The following is an 18,800-nucleotide window of genomic DNA, read 5'->3' on the forward strand; positions in this document are numbered from 1 at the left end:
AAATCCACTCTGAAAGTCACTGGGCTTTTTTGTTTGGTGTATTTAGACCATTCACATGTGAAGTGATTGTTGGCTGGTTAGGTTAATCTCTACCATGTTTATAACTGTTTTATATTTACTGCTTTGTTCTTTTTCTTTTTAACCTCTTTTCCTGACTTTATTATTGAACACTTTGTGATTCCATTTATTTACCTCTTAGCTTGTCAACTACAGTTTGAAAAAAATTTTTAGGAATTGTTTATGGTTTGGAACATAATTTACAAATTAATCTCTGTCTACCTTCAAATATCCTGCAGATAACCTTTTTTTTGGGGGGGGGGGTCATCGGAGATTGAATCCAGAGGCGCTTAACCACTGAACCACATCCCCAGTCCATTTTTATTTTTTAATTTTGAGACAGAGTCTCACTGAGTTACTTAGAGCCTCACCAAGTTGCTGAGGCTGGCCTCAAACTTGGCCTCCTAAGCCACTGGGTTACAGGCATGTACCACCATGCCTGGCTGAAATGCAGATATCTTATAACAGTATTCCGAAATCCTCTCATCTTTTATGACATTGCTGCATTCATTTCACTTATTTATATACTGTTATCACTCACTAAATTTTTACTATTAACCCTTTAAACATTTCTTTTAGATCAGTTAGGAATATGAAAAATAAGATTTTATTTTACCTTTACTTATTTCCTCTTGGACACACTTCTTTTTTTTTATGAAGCTCTCAGTTACTGATCTGTATCATTTTCTTTCTCTCTGAAGAATTTGATAGTTTGGTCTCTTGGAAATGAATTTCCTGTTACCATTCAAGGAAGTCTTTCTTTTTCAACTTTGAAGGACAGTTTCACTGGGCATAGTGGTTCCTGCTGGTAATCCTACTAATTTGGGACACTGAGACAGGAGCATTACAAGTTTGAGGCCAGCCTCTGCAATTTATTGAATCCCTGTCTCAAACAATAAAAAGAACTGTGGGTGTGGCTCAGTGGTAGAGCACCCCTGTTTCAATACCCAGTATCCAGAAAAGAAAAAAAAATGAAAATCCTCACTGGATATAGATTTACTGGTTGGTGGTTCTTTTCCTTCAACACTTTTTCAATTCACTTAAGTGCATGCTTGGAGAAGTCTGCAGTAATTTTATTGTTTCTCCTAGGCTGTCTGCTTCATACCCCAGCTTCTTTCAAGATTTTCTTTTTGATTTCTTAAATTTACATACGATACACCTCAGTGTAGAATTTTATTTACTTTTTCACATTTATCTGCTTGGCCATTACTTCTTCAAATGATTGCTTTCCTCTTCTCCTGGTTTTCTAGTTTTGAGCACTTATATCTTGGAATTACCCACAGATATCACATATCCTGTACTTCTCTGTATCGTATCTCTTGGCTTTTCAGTGGAAGTTTCTGTTGATTTATCTTCAGGTTCACTGATTCTCTCCTTGACTGTCCAGGCTACTGATGAGCCCATCAAGGGCAATCTTCATTTTTGTTTATTTCTATTTATTTTCTTTTTTCATATTTATTAGTTTCCATCTCTCTGCTCACATTACATGTTCTTCCATACTGTTTACCTTTTCTTTAGAGCCTATTAATCACAATTATTTTAAAAATTCTCTCAGAGTACCGTGATCGGTCACATTTGCATCTTATTCTGATATATGCTTTATCTTTTTTTTTTTTTTTTGGTACCAGGAACTGAACCCAGGGACACTAACCACTGAGCCACATCCCAGCCTTTTTTATACTTTATTTAGAGGCAGGGTCTCACTGAGTTGCTTAGGGTCTCACTAAGTTGCTGAGGCAGGCTTTGAACTCATAATCCTCCTGCCTCAGACTCCTGAGCTGCTGGGATTACAGGCATGCGCCACCATGCCCAGCTGCTTTATCTTTTAATAAAGTGTTTTTTTCTAGCCTATTGGCATGTTTTGTATAATTTTTTTGCTTAAAATTCAGATATATTGAGTAATAAGAACTGAGAAAGTAGTCTTCAGTGTGGGTTTGCTGCTCTGGCTGGTCCTGGGCTGTTCACAGTTTGCTGCTGTAGTTGTGCGTACAGAGGTTTCATAGCCCCCAAGTGTCCCTGGTTGGGTCTCCCCTTTAGTCTTGGGGATGAGGAGCTTCTCGGATGGTCCGAGTCTTGCTGCTCTTTGAGCTGTCGTCCACTGTCATTTATACTGGAGCTTTTGCTGTGGGGGAGGGGAGGGATTCTAGAATCTTGTCAGTAAATCTCAGGCACCAGTGGACCTGCGTCCCTTCCTAGCCACTTCCTCCCAGCCCCTTGGGAACATGAGTCAGAGGAGAACAGGAGCCAGAGAGGGACCTTTCCCCAGCTGCAGAGGCCCTGAGGATGCCGCACAGTGTTGCTCTTCCCTTCTCCAGAGAGCTGCAGGGGTCTCCTGGGATCCTACAGTGGGAACTGGTGGGTTCTGGTGGGAACCCGTGTGCTGGTTTGAGGGTGCCCTAAGACCACAGCACCACGAGTTTCTCTCATTCTCGTCCACACTCAGCCCCCCAAAGTTTGAACCAGTCAGTACTGAGTGTCCTACCGTTCATGGCTTCAGCTTTAGGGAATCAGGTCCCAGCTGTGCTCTCGGAATTCCCCTATGTCTCTAGATTTGGGGTTGGTTTGACCTGTGACCTCAGTTGTCTGATGAGTTTGAGAAAAGTCTCCAGTTTCCAGTCTGCTTGGCCTCTTCTCGTATTTATGGGAGGGATGGTTTCCAAGCTCTGTGCATGTTGGAGCTGAAGCTGGAAGTCCCCCTGTGGCTTTTCCATTGGTGCCCTGCCCACCTGCCCACCAGTCTAAGGGGCTGGGTTACCACAGACCTACCTCCCCACCTTTTCAAAAGCACCAGAGAGAAATCACCACTATGCAGTTGAAAGTCCCCATCCCTCTGTGTGTCTGTGGAGTTGCTGCACAAACTCCCTGCTCCCCTCTTTTGGAGTCACCTAGAGTCCCCCAGGCTGCTGCTTGCAAATTCTGCTTGGATTCTAGCGCAGATGTCTTAAAAGTGCCACGTGATGGGCTCCTTTCTGATCTCCGTCAGCATCTCCATCACTATGCCTCTACCTTTGCTAGACAAACGTGTCATTTCATCAGTCTCTTGAAAACAGAGCTTTAAGCCCCCTTGCCCCAGCCCGGTGATCTTGGCACTGAGCACCCCAAGCTGGCCATGGGTTCTGCATCATGTGTCAGCTCCTTTGTTCAGCAGACAGCCTGCCTGCCCCCTTGGTCATCTGACACTCCATATCGGGAAGGGGACAATCAGGAAGGGGACAGGGGCCTGGCCAAAGGAATAACTGCTATAAAACCCACATGGCCTTCCTTCCTTCTGCTGGGGAAGTCATTAGAAGGGCAGGTGAAGGGGGGAGTAGGTGCTGGGCATCTGGGCGCTGGGAGCACAGGGCGAGGAGGGCTCTCCTGGGTGGATGTTGGCAGCTGCAGAAGGGTCGATCAGGGAAGTAAATATATTGAGGGTCATGGAGACGGGGCTTCTCTGTTGAAGAGAGTTGCAAACAGGGAAAGAAACTGTGAACACGGGTAGTGGATGGCAGCTGGAGGCATTGGTATGAACTCAGCTTTTCTATATGCAGAGTATATGCACACACACACACACACAGATGCCATTGTTTCAAAGATGTGTTTGCCTGTGTGTAAATATATGAGTACATATGTACATGTGTACACCTAACAGTCTCCATTGAGAGGTCCTAGGCATGACCTTTTAGCAATGAGTTTCCAGATATAGGCTTTTTATTTTTATTTTGTACCAGGGATTGAACCCTGGGCTGCTTTACCACTGAGCCACATCCCCAGCCCTTTTAATTTTTTTATTTTGAGATAAGTTGCTGAGGCTGGTTTTGAACTTGTGATCCTCTTGCCTCTCCTCCTGAGTCACTGGGATTGCAGGCATATATTGGCTTTTGTATAAAAGTCCTCATAAAAGGAAATAGAATTCCTTGGAAAAATGTCTGATTTCAGGGCTGGAGCAGGGAAAGTTCAAGATGATGTTGGAATATTTTCTTGTGCCAGAAAATATGAAAATCCCTGAGGATATGTCCAAAGGACACAGAGAGCAGCGTGAAGGGCTTCCTACCTGGCAAGCCTTGGACAATCAGAGCCTCCAAGTAATAACAGTACTGCATTATAACCCACTGAATAAAAGAAGAAAAATGGGGCCATACCAATAAAAGTCAATAAATTGAAACTTTGAGGAATGGGAAATTTACATGATTTTATAGTTTTTCTGTAGGAGATTTGTTGATTCCAAAGGGGAAAAAAAAATAACTTCATGGTGCAGAGGCCTAGCAATCGCTAACTTAATCAATAAATCATGTGAGCCTCCTCAGGAATGGAGCAAGTTGAAATTGTTTCCACCTGAGAGGAAGTGACGAAAACCAGCATCACTTCTATGATCCCAGCCAAAGACTTGAACCTGAGTCTAATCACGATGAAGCATCAGCCAAGCCAAAACCGTGGGACTTGCTGCCGAAAAACTGGCCAGTAGTCTTCGAAACCGTCAAGGTCATGAAAGTCAAAGATGTCTCCTGAGAGATGTGATAGCTAAATGCAGTGTGAGATTCTGAACGGGTCCACTGTGGCAGAATCCCAGGCCAGGCAGTTCTCAAGTTTGGATAGCTGGACTTGGGTTCTTTGATTCTACAATGGTGCGAAAGTGACCTGTGTTCAGTAGAAACCAAACACGCAGTTTTGAACTTGGATCTTTTCCTAGGGATGTGGCCTGGTCCTCTCTGATGTGAGGCAGTTGCAGGTCCCAGCCAGCCTGCAATCGAGAGGGTAGGCAAGTGACAGTGTGTGTGCCCTGCTGCCAAGCTGGGAAGAACAAGTGGGTATATCCCATGCGTTTCCAAGTTGCAGTGCGTTTGCCTTATGACGGGTATATCAGGACATAACCCCACCATGATTCCTGGCGTTCGTGTGTGGACACTTGGAAATACATGAAGGATCTGAGGCTCAGAGGGTAGGAGTTTGCCAGGTTCATTTTCTGAATTGGTCGGCTACACTGTTGTGTAGGAGGATGTCCCTGTTTGTGTGAAACGTACACCACACACTCTGGGGATGGTGGGGGTGTAAGTCAGTGACTTATTCCTTAATGATTCAACTTTTCTGAACGTTGGAGGTTGTTCAACAAAAATAAACACACTCCGCAGGCAACTTAAAGCCTTTCTCAGGGCCTGCTAGTTAGGGAGCGTGATTAAGGTAAGGGGAAGGGCTGAACCTCCTCTAGGGAGGAGCAAATGCGCTTGTCGCCTGCCATTCATTCAGGATGCCATTCATCACGGCAGAGTGCCAGTCCTTCACCTGCCACCTGTGCCTTATGGTCTGTGAGGGACTTGGATGTGTTTTTGCATTTCTCATGGTACCTTTCTGGAGTGGGTAGGAATTAGTCTTTCACATGAGATGTAGATCCTGATGGTGATAATAACGGGCCACTCTTACTTGGTACTTCTTATGGGCCAGCAATTGTCTAAGTACTTCTAATGATAACTTAGTTTTCATATTTACCTTTAGAGGTATATTGGGATTCCTTTTTCTTAAAACGAGAGGAAACCAGTGCCCAGAGAAGTCAGGTGACTTGCCTAAGGCCACACAGCTTGAAAGTGATGGAGCTGGGGTTCAAATCAGGCAGTCTGACTCGAATACCAGATTCAGCGGGAAATTTTCCCGGTGAATGGGTGCAAGGAAGCAGGAGCACTAGGCCCCTTGGAGTTCACACCCTTGTGGGGTATGTGAGAACCTCGGGTGAGTGACCATGCTGCCTCGCACATGTCAGGAGTGGCAGCGGGACTGGCTGCTGGACTGGCCAGGCCCCAAGCTCACAGGTATATTGTCTTCTCTTTTCCCTTGAAGGTCGCCTGGTGGGTGCTCTGGACGCAGTGCTGGATTCCAACGCACGGGTTGCTCCGTTTCGAATTCTGCTTCAAGTTCCCGGGTCACAGGTGTATTCTCCCATAGCATGTGGTGAGTTACTGAATGGATCAGACGTTTACTGGGCCATAGCCACTGGTGAGTCTCGTTCCGTTGGAATGTTCCAAACCCTAAGGTCCGAGCATGCTGAGCATCTGCATGTGAGTGAGCCTGAAGGTAACCCCCGGGAGCCTCACCTGGCTTTCAGGAGCTCCCTGTGCTCTCCTCCTCCACGTGTCTGTCTCTTTAACCATCAAAAGCACATAAATCTGTGAGCGCAGCCATGCCAGGCTTCAGAGTGGTGGGTTCAGGGCACTCACACAGTGTCGGGTATGAAATGCACATTTCCTTGGTAGTCTTGTTTCTAACTTAACAGATGAGTTCCTGGTTGTGTGCATGTGTGGTAGAGACCTGGGGGCAAAGTCCGAGGGTTGCATCTGACTTGGGCAATCTCCGCCCCATGTTCCATGTTTACACCAAGAGACTGAATAGTCACTGGGCTGCTGAGGAAGTTTAGAAGTCCCCTCCTCCTCCTCCTGCCGGTCCTGTTCCTCCTGGGTGCTAGCTCTGTAATGGCTAACGTTCCTGGAATTGTTACAGCCCAGGAAGCCCCTTCTGTTATAAATAAACCCCAAATCAGGTCTTCCTACACATGTACTAAGTGATCAGCCTTCTAGAGATTAAAAAAAATAGGGAAAATAATTATCTGTAACCCTTTATGCAGTAGTAATCTTCTGTTTACACCATGTATAGAGTCAGGAAAGGTTTTAGTTTTTTGGATTTTTTTTTAACACTTTATTAGCTACCATAAACTTCCAACATCACCTCCTGTCTACTGGCAAAATTTCCCTTTTTATAAATACAGAATGTGCAAGCAGAAATTTCTCATTCACCTCCACCATCCTGTCGTAACCACTGTTCACATCTCAGTGTTTCTTTTCTAAGCTTATTTTTTTCACTGGGTTCCATTATAATTGAACATAATGGGATTCATCATGACGTATTCATACGGTCACATAATATAATTTGGTCAATTACATTTCCCAATACCTCCCTGTTTTAAATTAAGACAGATCATTCTGTTTTTATATAAAGTGATGAAAAAAATCATGTATGCTCAATTTAAAGAAACCAACATTGAAAAATACGGAGAAGAAAATATCCAGCCAGGCATGGTGGTGCAAGCCTATAATCCCAGCAGTTTGCAAGGCTCTGGCAGGAAGATGGCAATTTCGAAGCCAGCCTCAACAAAAGCGAGGCACTGAGCAACTCAGTGCAACCCTGTCTCTAAATAAAATACAAAATAGGGCTGGGATGGTAGCTCAGTGGCTCAATCCTTGGTACTCCCCCATAAAAGAAAATATCCATTGCCACAATCCTAACCATCCAAAGTAATCTCAACAGTAGGTACCAAGATAGGTAGAAGTGCTGTTAGGTAATGTAACTTGTCTGCCAGTTCTATTTTATAACAAAAGTATGAGGTGTAGTTGATTTCCATAAAAAGAAAGAAATAGAAACAAGACAAAAAAAGATTAAACTTCAAATAAATGTTTAATGCAAGAAAGATTATTTTCTTAAAAGTTTCCAGTAAGGTTAAGGGAAGAGATTTTTGAAAGCATTGTAAGGTTAGAATCATGGTATTTGAGAAACAGTGCTTCAATCTATGTTCATTGACAACCCATCCTACAGGACCAGGGTGCTGCATTCTTTTTTTGGGGTACCAGGGATTGAACTGAGGGGCCCTGGGCCACTGAGCCACATCCCCAGCCCTATTTTGGATTTAGAGACAGGGTCTCACTGAGTTGCTTAGTACTTCGCTGTTGCTGAGGCTGGCTTTGAACTCACGATCCTCCTGCCTCAGCCTCCCAAGCCTCTGGGATTACAGGCGTGCTCCACCATGCCCAGCCACGGTACAGCATTCTTACTCCCTCTGCTTCCCCAACCTCTCATCTTAAAAAGTTATTAACTTTACATTGTAATTCTCATTCTGTCTGGTAACTGTGATTTCTCTTATTGTCTGTCTCAGCTCTGCGTTTACATTGACTTAATGCTTCTACTTGGGTATGGCTCTCCCAATCCAGAATCTTTTATTTTGGTTCATCTCTTAACTAACTGCATTCCTTGATTTTTTTCCCCTCCTAATGGGCTCATAAGTGTCCTGTTCTCTGAATGTTTTCACGTGCGTAAATATCTGCTCCTTGCTTTTGGACTTGAGTGATAGCTTGGCTGGGTATGATAGTCATGGGCTACATGCTAGAGCTGGCTGGCTGTTGCTCCAGGGTCTTCTGGTATGTGAGGCAGCAACATGAGAATTATCAGTTTGGTCTGATGGCCTCCCCTGAGTCCCTCCTTCTCGTGGTGATATGCTTTCAATGCATACAACTCTGCCTTTGTCATTGATCTTTAGTAACTTTATTAGAATCTGTTACTGCCACATGCATGTGTTAACATTTTCTGTCACTGTGCTCTTGCATCCTGCAGATGGACTTCTTTAATCATTTTCTTATGGGGAATGTCTTTGTCATTCTGCATGGGTATTATATTTTGCATTCTGTTTGTTGGATTCTCCACTTTAGAGACATTTTATGTTGGATAATTTTGTTGGCATTTCATTTTTTTTGTTTTTCTTTATCTGTGCTTTTCATCTGTACTGTGCATTCCATGCATGACTTTATTGAGTTGTCAATACAGTTTTCAGCAGTGTTTTCTGTAACCTCAATATTAACTTAGTTACTAGTTTTGTCAGGTTGTTTGATCCTCAGTTCATTGCTCTATGCCTTTAATCTCCTTTTTCATTTTTTATTTCCTCATTTCATCTGTGGGTTCCTGTTTGCTGAATTAATGTTCTTAGTTTATTGCTTTGGAGCATAAAGCATTTGTGAGAAGTTCTTTTTCTTGGAGTGTTCACTTCATTCTAGGTTGTATCTCCATCTCCAAAACCTTTGTCCTCCTCTGTTTCATGTCTCTTCCTGTTGATTGTGTGTGTGGTTGATGTGCTGTTTCTCCTCCTCTTGGGCATTGTTATGACAGACATTACAGAGGCAGTAGTGTGGTGGGGCTTTTTTAACTTGGGGGCAGAGCAAAGAGGACTGGTCTGCTGCTGGTCTAGGCATGGGGTGTGCCAAAGAGGTGGGATCCTCTCCTTGTTTCTCCCAGGTCTGCTCTAACCTAAGATGAAGAGTGGAGAGTGGATCTTGCTCTGGATTTGGAGCTTTTGATACAAGTATTTGAATTTTTGTCTCCTTGCTAGGCTGGCTCTGGGGGAGTTGGCAGAGTAGGGAGCTAGCTCCATCTTTGCTCTATTCCTAAACCCACCCTTCAAAACTACAGCCGTGCAGTGTCATTCTGAATGGCTGCCTAGCATTCAACCCTGTGGCTGTAGCTCAATTTACTCATCTGGTCCGTTATTAGATACTTAATTGGTTCTGATTTTTCAGTACTTTAAAAACAATCAAACATCTGTTCACTTCAAGTTCCAGGACATTTGCCGTCCCTGGAGACCATTCATTTGAAATGTCTTGTGCCTGCTGAGCACCAGACACCTGTGTGGTGCTGGGGATTTGGCTGTCTCCTCCATCCAGCTTTACAGGGCCATGAAAGGACAAGTGCAGGTGGGAAGCAGGCTGGGACAACCAGGGGACAGGACCCTTGAAGACAGAGCACATAACGGGGAGTGTCCACCTATAAGCGTTGTGTACATATTGCCAAAGGGGACATATGTAGACTGGCAGGTTGCCTACCGGAATGTTTTCTCCAGCTCCCTGGTTGCCCACGCCCCAGCAGGACAGCAGTTCTGGGCAGTTTAGTTCCTGGACCCTCTTTCTTTTGAACCAGGGTCTGCTTCTTGCAAAGCAGTTTACCCTAGGCTGGATTTTTGTCTTGAGTCTGACACAGGCCAGGTTTGGCAGTGCCTCGCTTTCTGCCCCCACCTTGCCCACAGAAGGCCCTAAGTAATGAATTGTTCTTTTCAGGGAGCTCTTCTTGGGCTCAGATGAGAGTTGGGTATATTTTGGTCTGGAGCGTCTGCAGGCATTACTTGGGCATCTTGCGGGTTATTGACTTGCCATGGTTAATATTTCATTGTGTGTGACCATTGAGAAAGGATCCCTGCCCAGGAATTGGGTCAGCTAAAGTACAAACAAAAACTGTAGGAGGGGCCTGGGTGGAACCAGTAGCACAGGGTAGGAACAGGAAGAGCAGCCTGGGGAGTGATCCCTGTCTTCACCAGGCTCCTGTGTGGTAGGACAGGGAAGCACAGGGAGACCCTTACGAGTAAAGTTTTTTCTTTTTTCTTTCTTTCTTTTTTTTTTTTTAACAGAGGTGGAAGATAGAGTTAGACTATTTCATGGGTGAACTGTGTCATTTGGTAAAAGGTCTGTGGATAACAGGTTAGAAGGAGGGACAAGTTGTTATTACTGTTTTAATTTAGCAGGAACCAAAGAATCCCAAGGCCTTTGAAGATGCCTAGCTTTAGGGACAAAGATATGTTGTGAGGAGTGGCAGAGTGGCTCAGGGCTCGTAGATAGGGGAGCATGCCCAGTCCCTCAGGTTAGAGCTCAGACATCCATTCCTGACACCCTCCTGGTGCTCAAGTCACTATTGTTTACTTATTTCTTTCCTGTATCCCTCATGGAAATAGAAGTTCTGAGCATCTCACTGGCTGCTGATCCTCCCGTGCCCAGAACAGCATCAGGCATGTAGTCAGTGCCCAGTGAAGCATGGGTGGGTGGATGGCAGGGAAGAATGGAAAGAAGGTGACCGAGGCCCCATGGTGAAGACTTGTAAGGGGAGGGAAGGTGACATTTCCAGATGGCCTGACTTAGGGTGGTCAGACTGAAGGATTTTTTGACTTCCCAGTGGTGTAAAATCATAGCTATACATTCTGCTTTTCACTTTGATACAGTATTCAGTAAATTACACGAGCTGTTGAACACTTTTTGAGAAATGGGCTTTGTATAAGATGGTTTTGCCCAAATGCAGGGTAGTGGACGTGTTCTGAACGTGTGGAAGGGAGCTTAGGCTAAGCTGTGGTGTTTAGTGGCCTAGGTAGTAAATGCACTTTATTTACAGTAATCTCAACTTATGATGAGTTTATTGGGATGCAGCTCCATTGTAAGTTGAGGAGCATCTGTAATTACAGATAAGACTTCTTGGGCCCTTTCTGATAAGCCAGGGCAGGGATATTCCAGGGGAGGGCACAGGCCTACTCATGATTATTGAGCACTCAGGGAACTTGCTTTAAGCAAAACTTTTTCTTATATATAACAAAATGTACTCTCCTAACCGTTTCTAGGTGCGCACATTAGTTGCATTAAGTACTTTCACAATGACACACAGGCATCTTCAGAACACTTCTCAAGTTCCTAAACTGAATCTCTGCACCCATTAAACAACTACTCTCTGTTCCCCTCTCCCCTGGAAGCTGCCATTCCACTTCCTGTCTCTGAATTTGATGAGGAACTTCATCTGGTGGGCTCACACCACATGATCTTATAACTGGCTTGGTTCACCTGGCACAGGGTCTTCAGGGCTCATCCATGGTGTTGTATGTATCAGGATGTCCTTCCTTGTCAGGGCTGGATGACATTGCATTGTATGTCTGCTTTCTTTTTAGAATCATAGATGATGGTTGGCCCCTGAGTAGCAATAAGGACACGGTATGTGGACCAGGAGGGCTGAACACCAGGAGCTGATCTCCACTCAGGTTGGGGGTGGCGGGGGGAGTAGGTGGAGAGGAGCAGGAGTGAGGAGAGGACTCTGAGCCCCACTGAATTTGACCCTAAGCTGTGACAGGTTCTCTGGGGCCCTGGAAGAACGAGGGGCTTTGCTGCTGGTTCTCTGTGCCTGGTGGTCTTGGTTAGTCGTGGTCCTGTTCTGTTTTTTTTTTTCTGAGAGAGAGAGAGAATGAATTTTTTTTCTTTTTGTAGATGGACACAACACAATGCCTTTATTTTTACGTGGTGCTGAGAATCGAACCCGGGTCCCTCCTGTGCTAGGGAAGCGCTCTACCGCTGAGCCACAATCCCAGGCCCCTCCCCTTTCTGTTTTGAGAAGTCCAGAGCATGCCAGGCTGCACCTTAGCTCTTCTCGTAAGTTCCCATGTGAGATGCAGCGCTGGCGGTTCCTTTGGGTTCCTTCTGGTAGCTGGTTCTCGGTGCTGTTGCTGTGTTGTTGAAACACACACTTTATTCTTCACATTGTTGCCTTTGCCTGGTTTCCAGGAAGCAGGAGAAAACACTGGCAAGAACTGTAGGACTTTGAGTTATCTGCCTAGAATCATTCCAAGAATTGCTTTGCTTATTTGATTTCTTTTACTATAGATTTAAGGCTTAGGTGGACTGTCATTTCTGGTTCCCCAAAGAGGACTTAGAGGCACAGCCAGGGAGGGTGTCCTCCCTGGTAAACATGGCTGCAGGATCAGAGGCTCTGAGAAGCTCACCAGACCTTTTATAACACTCATGTCTTTACTGACCCGAGTTTGGACTTCGGACCTTCAAAGTGTGTGTTTGTTTTAGCCGCCTAAGTGCAGAGTTTTCCCATTGCTAGCAAGATCTGTCCCATGGACTTGGGTGAAACGCGAAAGAGCAGGAAGAAAGGAAAAAAGGAAGAAGCTGTATTGTAGTGGGATGGTCAGGAGATGGACTTCCTTGGGCTGGAGTGCAGGGTGTTCAAGCAGAGGATGGGAGATGCACCCCTGGTGCTCAGGGGCATGTCTGCATCTTGGGGGGTGCGGTGTGTGTACTCAGCCTGGGTATCTGTGGGTTCAGCATCTGCAGATTCAACTGTGGATCAAAAATGTTCAGAAAAAAATTGCTTCTGTACTGAACACGAACATGCTTGTTCTCATTATTCCCTGAATGATACAGTATAACAGCTATTTACATATCATTTACATCGTGTTAGGTATTATGAGTAATGTAGAGATAACTTAAAGTGCACAGGAGGATGTGCGCGGGTTATAGGTCAGTGCTGTATGCCATTTTATATAAAGGGTTTGAACATCCTTGGATTCTGGTGTCTCTGAAGGGTTTTGAAACCAATCCTTTACAGATACTGAGAGGCAACTATAGTTTGAAGAAAGCTTACCTAATAGTTCAAGTTTGGGAAGTGAAAAAATAATATCCTTTTGAAATTTTAAAGATCACAAAAGGAAGCTGAGATAATTTTGTTGATCAAAACGTTGTGTATGTTCTTAAAAATGGAGAATCCTAGGAATTATGCTGTCCAGTTTACAAAAAAAAAAAAAATCTCCTCTCTCAGGCTTTCTGCATTTCTGCCCCTCTTGAGCATGGAAGGAGGTGTAATTGTCAGTCTTTGGAGAGGGAGGAGCTGGGTGTAGGAGCTTGGCCATTTGTAGGCCACATCACACACCAGGGTGCTGCTTGGGCAGCTCAGCCGCAGGCTGAAAGTGTGCTTTCAGAGTGTTCTGACACAGTCTCTTATCCGTGCCCTTGATGATGGCTAGTGTTTTGGTTTCTTGTATTCTGCATCACTGTTTGCTTTGTCTTTGGAGAGAGAGTTTTATTGAGGAGGAAATGTTCCAGGGTGGATCAGATTAGCATCTTCCTGAATTCCGTGCCAGGGTGGCAAAGGATCGACATGCCGACTAGATTTTTTTTCCAAGCCCACAACATACTGGGTGCTTCAAGGAACATCTGTGCAGCCCAGCAAAAGGACAGTTAGAACTTTCTGGGTCCACACTCAGGTCAGGCTGCGCAGTTTATGACATTATTTTCATTTGCTCAGTGTCCTCTTAGGGCAACACTGGCCAGAGAGTCCCTTGAGGGGTTCACTTTCCAAAATGACTGTGGGGTACCCGCTTGCATATCATGGAGTTGCTATCACCAGGCTCTTAATGTGTTTAAAGAAAGTCATGTTGCCTATGCACAAATAATGACATTCACTGAAGGTCTCTTCCTTCCATGAGGGATGTCATTTATAGTTATCTAAAAAGCAGGTGGTGGGGGCTGGGGCTGTAGCTCAGTGGTAGAGTGCCCGCCTTGCACTTGTGACGCACTGGGTTTGATCCTCAGCACCAAATAAAAATAAATAAAGATATTTTTTTAAAAAGCAGGTGGATGCTGAGTCTAACCTTTAGTACATTTCGAGGTCAGAAGTGATATTAAAAAAATATCTTTGGATTCTGGCACATGCCCGGAGTCCCAGCAACCTGAGAGGCTGAAGTGAGGATCTCTTGAGCCCAGGATTCCAGACCAGACTGGACAACATAGTGAAACCCATCTTTAGAAGAATAAAACTCCAACAATAACAACATCAAAGCTTTAAACCTGGAGTGAAACTTTTCTCCCGTATCTTAGAGGTTACCTGGCTTCCTGAGGTGTCTAGGTTAAGCTCTTTCGTTGTAGATGGTTCTTAGTGATCAACCCTGGACAGCAGAAGAGCAGACATACTAAGGCTCCTTCTCCTTAGCTGTTTTGCTAGTCTAGTGTGGGGTGTGTCCTCCTCCTCCAGTCCTGCTTGCATTCTGTGACGTCCCAGAAGGCTCTCTCCAGAGCAGCTATTTCTCTAGCTTCTGTGACAGAGGCTGGAACCTAATGTGTCCAAATTGTCTGAGGCCAGGAGTGATCCTGCTTTAAAAATTTCAGTTTGAGAATCTCTTATCCAAAATGCTTGGACCCAGAAGTGCTTCAGATATTGGACTTCTTTGGATTTTGGAATATTTGTATACACATGATGAATTATTTTGGATATGGGACCCAGGTCTGACCATGAAATTAATTTATTTCATATCCACCTTCTATACATAGCCTGAAGATAATTTTATACAATACTTTTAATAATTTTGTGCACAATATAGTTTCACAACATGTGTTCATATGTGTTCATCCCCATAGGTTTCCATCTGGAACTCTTCCACCTGTGGCATCGTGTTGGTACTTGAAGTCTCAGATTTTGCAGGATTTGGGGCTCTCTGCCTGTAATAATAAGGAAGTTCAGGGAGTGAAATTCTCTGTCCTGTTTTCTCTCCTAGCTTTTACCTATGAATTTACATTCTGTGCTCATCAGCTTTTCAGGGCTGTAACCAGAACATTTGACAAGAACAACTTGGAAGAGGAAGAATATATTTTGGCACATGGTTCTAGAGCTTTAGTCCATGATTGGCCAAATCCATGGTTCGGGGCCCAAGGTGAGGCAGAACATCATGGTGGAAGGGCATGGTGGAGTGACACAGTGAAACCCATCTTTAGAAGAATAAAAAACAAACAAACATCAAAACTTTAAACCTGGAGTGAAACCTTTCTCCAGTATCTTACAGGTCGCTTACCTTCTGTGTTCAACAAAGGAGACTGCAAGGTTAATCCCTTGCAGTTGTAGGTGGTTCTTGGTGATGGTGCTGCTCAGGACACGGGCCAAGAAGCAGAAAGGGGCTGCAGAGAAGATCAACCCTTCCAGGGCATGTCTCCAGTGACCCACCTCCTCCATCACATGCCACCTGCCCACAGTACCACCCAGTCCATTCAAGCTAGGATGGACTGATTAGGTCACAGCCCCCACAGTCTCAACATTTCACTTGGGAACTTCTCTGCATTAACACAGGAACCATGGTGGGGACACCTCATATTCAAGCCATAACCTATATTTTTTATGGGTGGGAGATACTTATCAAAAATTATGCATTTTTCTTTATTTTGCTGAGAAGGGGTTTGTCATTTTTTCATTGTAAAGATGTTTGATTGCAGCCCACTGTGGTGGGGCTGGTGTAGATGCCCTACAGACTCATCTCACAGGAGCATCTGGATCAAGGTACGCCCATCCTGCCTCCTCTTCCTCTAAGCCTCCCCCCATCCCCAAAGTATTTTAAAACAAACCTGAAAAGTGATAATACTTCAGTCCTCCACTCCAAGTGAGCATCTTTGAAAGCCTGGCCGTCCTTCAGCACTGCCGTGCCATGTACCACGATCCTCAGTGTCACTTGAGCCTATTCCCAGGCTTCCTGCTGGCTTTGGGGAACCTTTGTAAGTCTGGACGGCTCTCATCTGACTTCACGAGTGACATTCAGCATTAGGCGATGGTGTTTCAGTCCCTTTTAGTCAAGATGGACTCTGTTCTTTTCACCTCTCCCTGTCCTTCCCTTCTCCTGTCACCGCTTGAAGAAATTGGGCCTGTGTGTAAAAGGGATGCCATGCTCGGGGCATCTGTCCATTTCTTAAGGTGCCATCAGCTCAGCGCTCTGACCATCGTGTTTCCTGAAAACTGGAAGTTAGTGAAGGTTTGATTAACCTTGGGTTTTATTTATTTATTTATTTTTAGGCTGACTGCTGAGTAGGAGGTGCTGTGATTGTTTTCCTCTCAGGGTTGTGGAAGGTCGGTTGTGGAAGGTCTTGCTCTTGTTCTGAGGGTCTGGTGGGGAGTTCGCAGGGCAGCTTGCGTTGTGTTCATCCCCGTAGGTTCCCATCTGGTGCTTTTAGGCATTGTGATCGTCACCTGAATTCACTTTTTCTCTATGGACTTTGCAAATGGTTATCTTCTGACCTAATCCGTCCTGTACAACTGTTGGCTTGAGTCCATCTTTAAAGAACTTTGCCTCCCTGGCAGGGGCTATTTGGTCACTGAGATAATGATTTTATAAAAGGGGCAGGAGATGCTTGCCTTTGCCCTTTAGTTGCCCGCTGGCATGAGGAGTTGGCGCCTTGGTCATCTGCAATGATGACGGGGAATTATTTTTTGTTTTATTTTAGCTTTTTTTTTTCACTTTTCTTTCCTTCTCTGCCTTTTAAATATTTTAAACTCAAGCTTCTTGCTTCTCACGTTTCATTATGAATTTTTTCCAACACAGAAAATAGGAAGAATTGTACAGTCAACATCAAAAGCCAGGGGTTTTAAAAAATATCTTCACTGGTTCAGGTGATACCTGTCCTTTTTGAAATGCGGAGTGTAGCCTCTGCCGATTAGAGTGACTTTTTGTCTCAGCTGTGTTATTCTTTGTGCTGTAATTAGAGTGTGGTTTTGTCCCAGCCAAAACTCGTGCTGAGCCTTAATTCCTAACAGTATGGAGGTGGTGGGGCCTGTAGAGGTGTTTGGGGCCATGAGGGATCCACCTTCCTGAAGGCCCATCAGTGTTTTTCTCTAGAGACTGGGTTAGTTTTCCTGGGACTGGAGGTGGTCCCTCAGGACGAGGTTAGTAACCACGAGTGTGTTGTTCTAAAGTGATTTGGGTTCCTTGGCTTGCTCTCTCACATCCTTTTGTGCGTGTTCTCACCATGTGATGTTTTCTACTGTGTCATGACACAGCACCAGGCCCTGTCCAGATAGGGCCACTTGATCTTGGACTTGTAGCATTATGAAACTAGGAGCTAAAGAAAACCTCTTTTTTTTTTTTTTTGTAAATAAATTTCCCAGTCTGAAGTATTTTGTTATAGCAACACAAAATAGACGAAGAGTGCTTTCTGGTCCAACAAGATGGTAAACACTCTCTTGGATATTTCTGGCTTCTTCTCTAGAACTTGTCTTTCTTCCCAACAGCCTTGGTTCCTTTTTGGGGGGAAATAGTATTTAGGGATTTCAGTCTGGGTTGGAGGAATACTTATTGTTACTGGGTTGTCATTGCTTCTAAAGTTTTTCAAATCAGAGTAAACCTCAGGAGTGTGTGTGTTGGAGAAAAAATGAATCATGGATTCAGCCATAAAACTACATGATTATAACTTTTCTTCAACTACTTGTGAGTTGATTGTTTTTTCCCTACTATTTTTTGAAGCCGTTGCTTCATACATTTTGGCCTGTGTTTCTGATGAGGAATCTGCTGTCTTTTCTTTTTTCCTATAGAGCTGTGTTGTTCTGATGTTCTGATTATTAGGGGTTTATACCACTTTGATGGAGATGTCCACGTTCATTGTGACGTTCAGTGTGATTTTCTTTTTCCGTGCTTTTTCTGCTTGGGGCTTATTGAGAGCTTGGAATTGTGTGTTTCTTGTTTTCATCTTACTTAATTCTCAGCCAGTATACTTCAAATACATACTTTTTTCTGTTCTCTGTCCCTGCCCATTTTTCCGGGAACTTCAGTTACATGTATTATAGTCTGCTGTTTGTTCCACAGTGCATCTGATCTTTTTTTAAAAAAAATTCTTTTTAGACATCGATGGACCTTTATTTTATTTATTTATTTGTATGTGGTGCTGAGAATCGAACTCAGTGCCTCACACGTGCAAGGCAGGTGCTCTACCACTGAGCCACACCCACCGCATCTGATCTTTTAGAGTTACTATTAATCCTTTTCTATTTTTCCTTTTAGAGTTTCTATTGCTCTGTCTTCAAGTTCCTTCATCTTTATCTGCCATTTCTAGTCTATTTTTAATCCCATCAAGTATAGTTCTCATTTCAGATACTGCAGTTTTTATCCTTTGGGGTTTGATATTGGTGTGTCTGTCTGTCTGTCCCTCTCCATATCTGTAATGCAATCTCTAGCCCTCCTCAGGCGCATGCCCTCCTCTGCCTCTCAGATTCATGGAGTACAGCTACAGTAGCTGTCCATGTTCTTTTCTTCTGTTCCTATGGTCTGTGGCTTTCTGACTCTGTTTCTGATTTTGTCTGTCTTTGTTTTCTTTTGTTCTGGTCCTGGGGATTGGACCCAGGGGCACTCTACCACTGAGCCACATCCTCACTCCTCTTTATTTTTTGAGACAGGGTTTCACGAAGTTGCCCAGGCTGGCCTTGAACTTGCCATCCTCCTGCCTCAGCTTCCCAGGTACCTGAGGATTATAGCTGTGTGCCCCTACTGATTTATTATTACTTTTCAATCTGGTTATAGGTCACTTTTTTTTTTTCCATCTTCCATTCCCACTTCTGTTTCTATGAAGCGCATCAGATGGTACTAATATGGAAACAGTTTAATGATTTAAATTATAAATTAAAAATGAATT

General features: G+C 44.2%; 1 protein-coding gene across 2 annotated transcripts in view; it reads left to right on the forward strand.

The window, feature by feature from the left end:
• Positions 1-18,800, forward strand: part of Tbc1d8 (TBC1 domain family member 8) — a 110,990-nt gene that overhangs the window by 43,885 nt on the left and 48,305 nt on the right. For both annotated transcript variants that reach the window (XM_027950672.2, XM_071601834.1), the window contains exon 2: positions 5,866-5,976. In XM_027950672.2, coding sequence (XP_027806473.2) covers positions 5,866-5,976 — 111 coding nt within the window. The remainder of the gene's footprint in view (positions 1-5,865; positions 5,977-18,800) is intronic.

The sequence above is a fragment of the Marmota flaviventris genome, chromosome 14, assembly GCF_047511675.1.
Source record: "Marmota flaviventris isolate mMarFla1 chromosome 14, mMarFla1.hap1, whole genome shotgun sequence".
Lineage (NCBI taxonomy): Eukaryota > Metazoa > Chordata > Mammalia > Rodentia > Sciuridae > Marmota > Marmota flaviventris.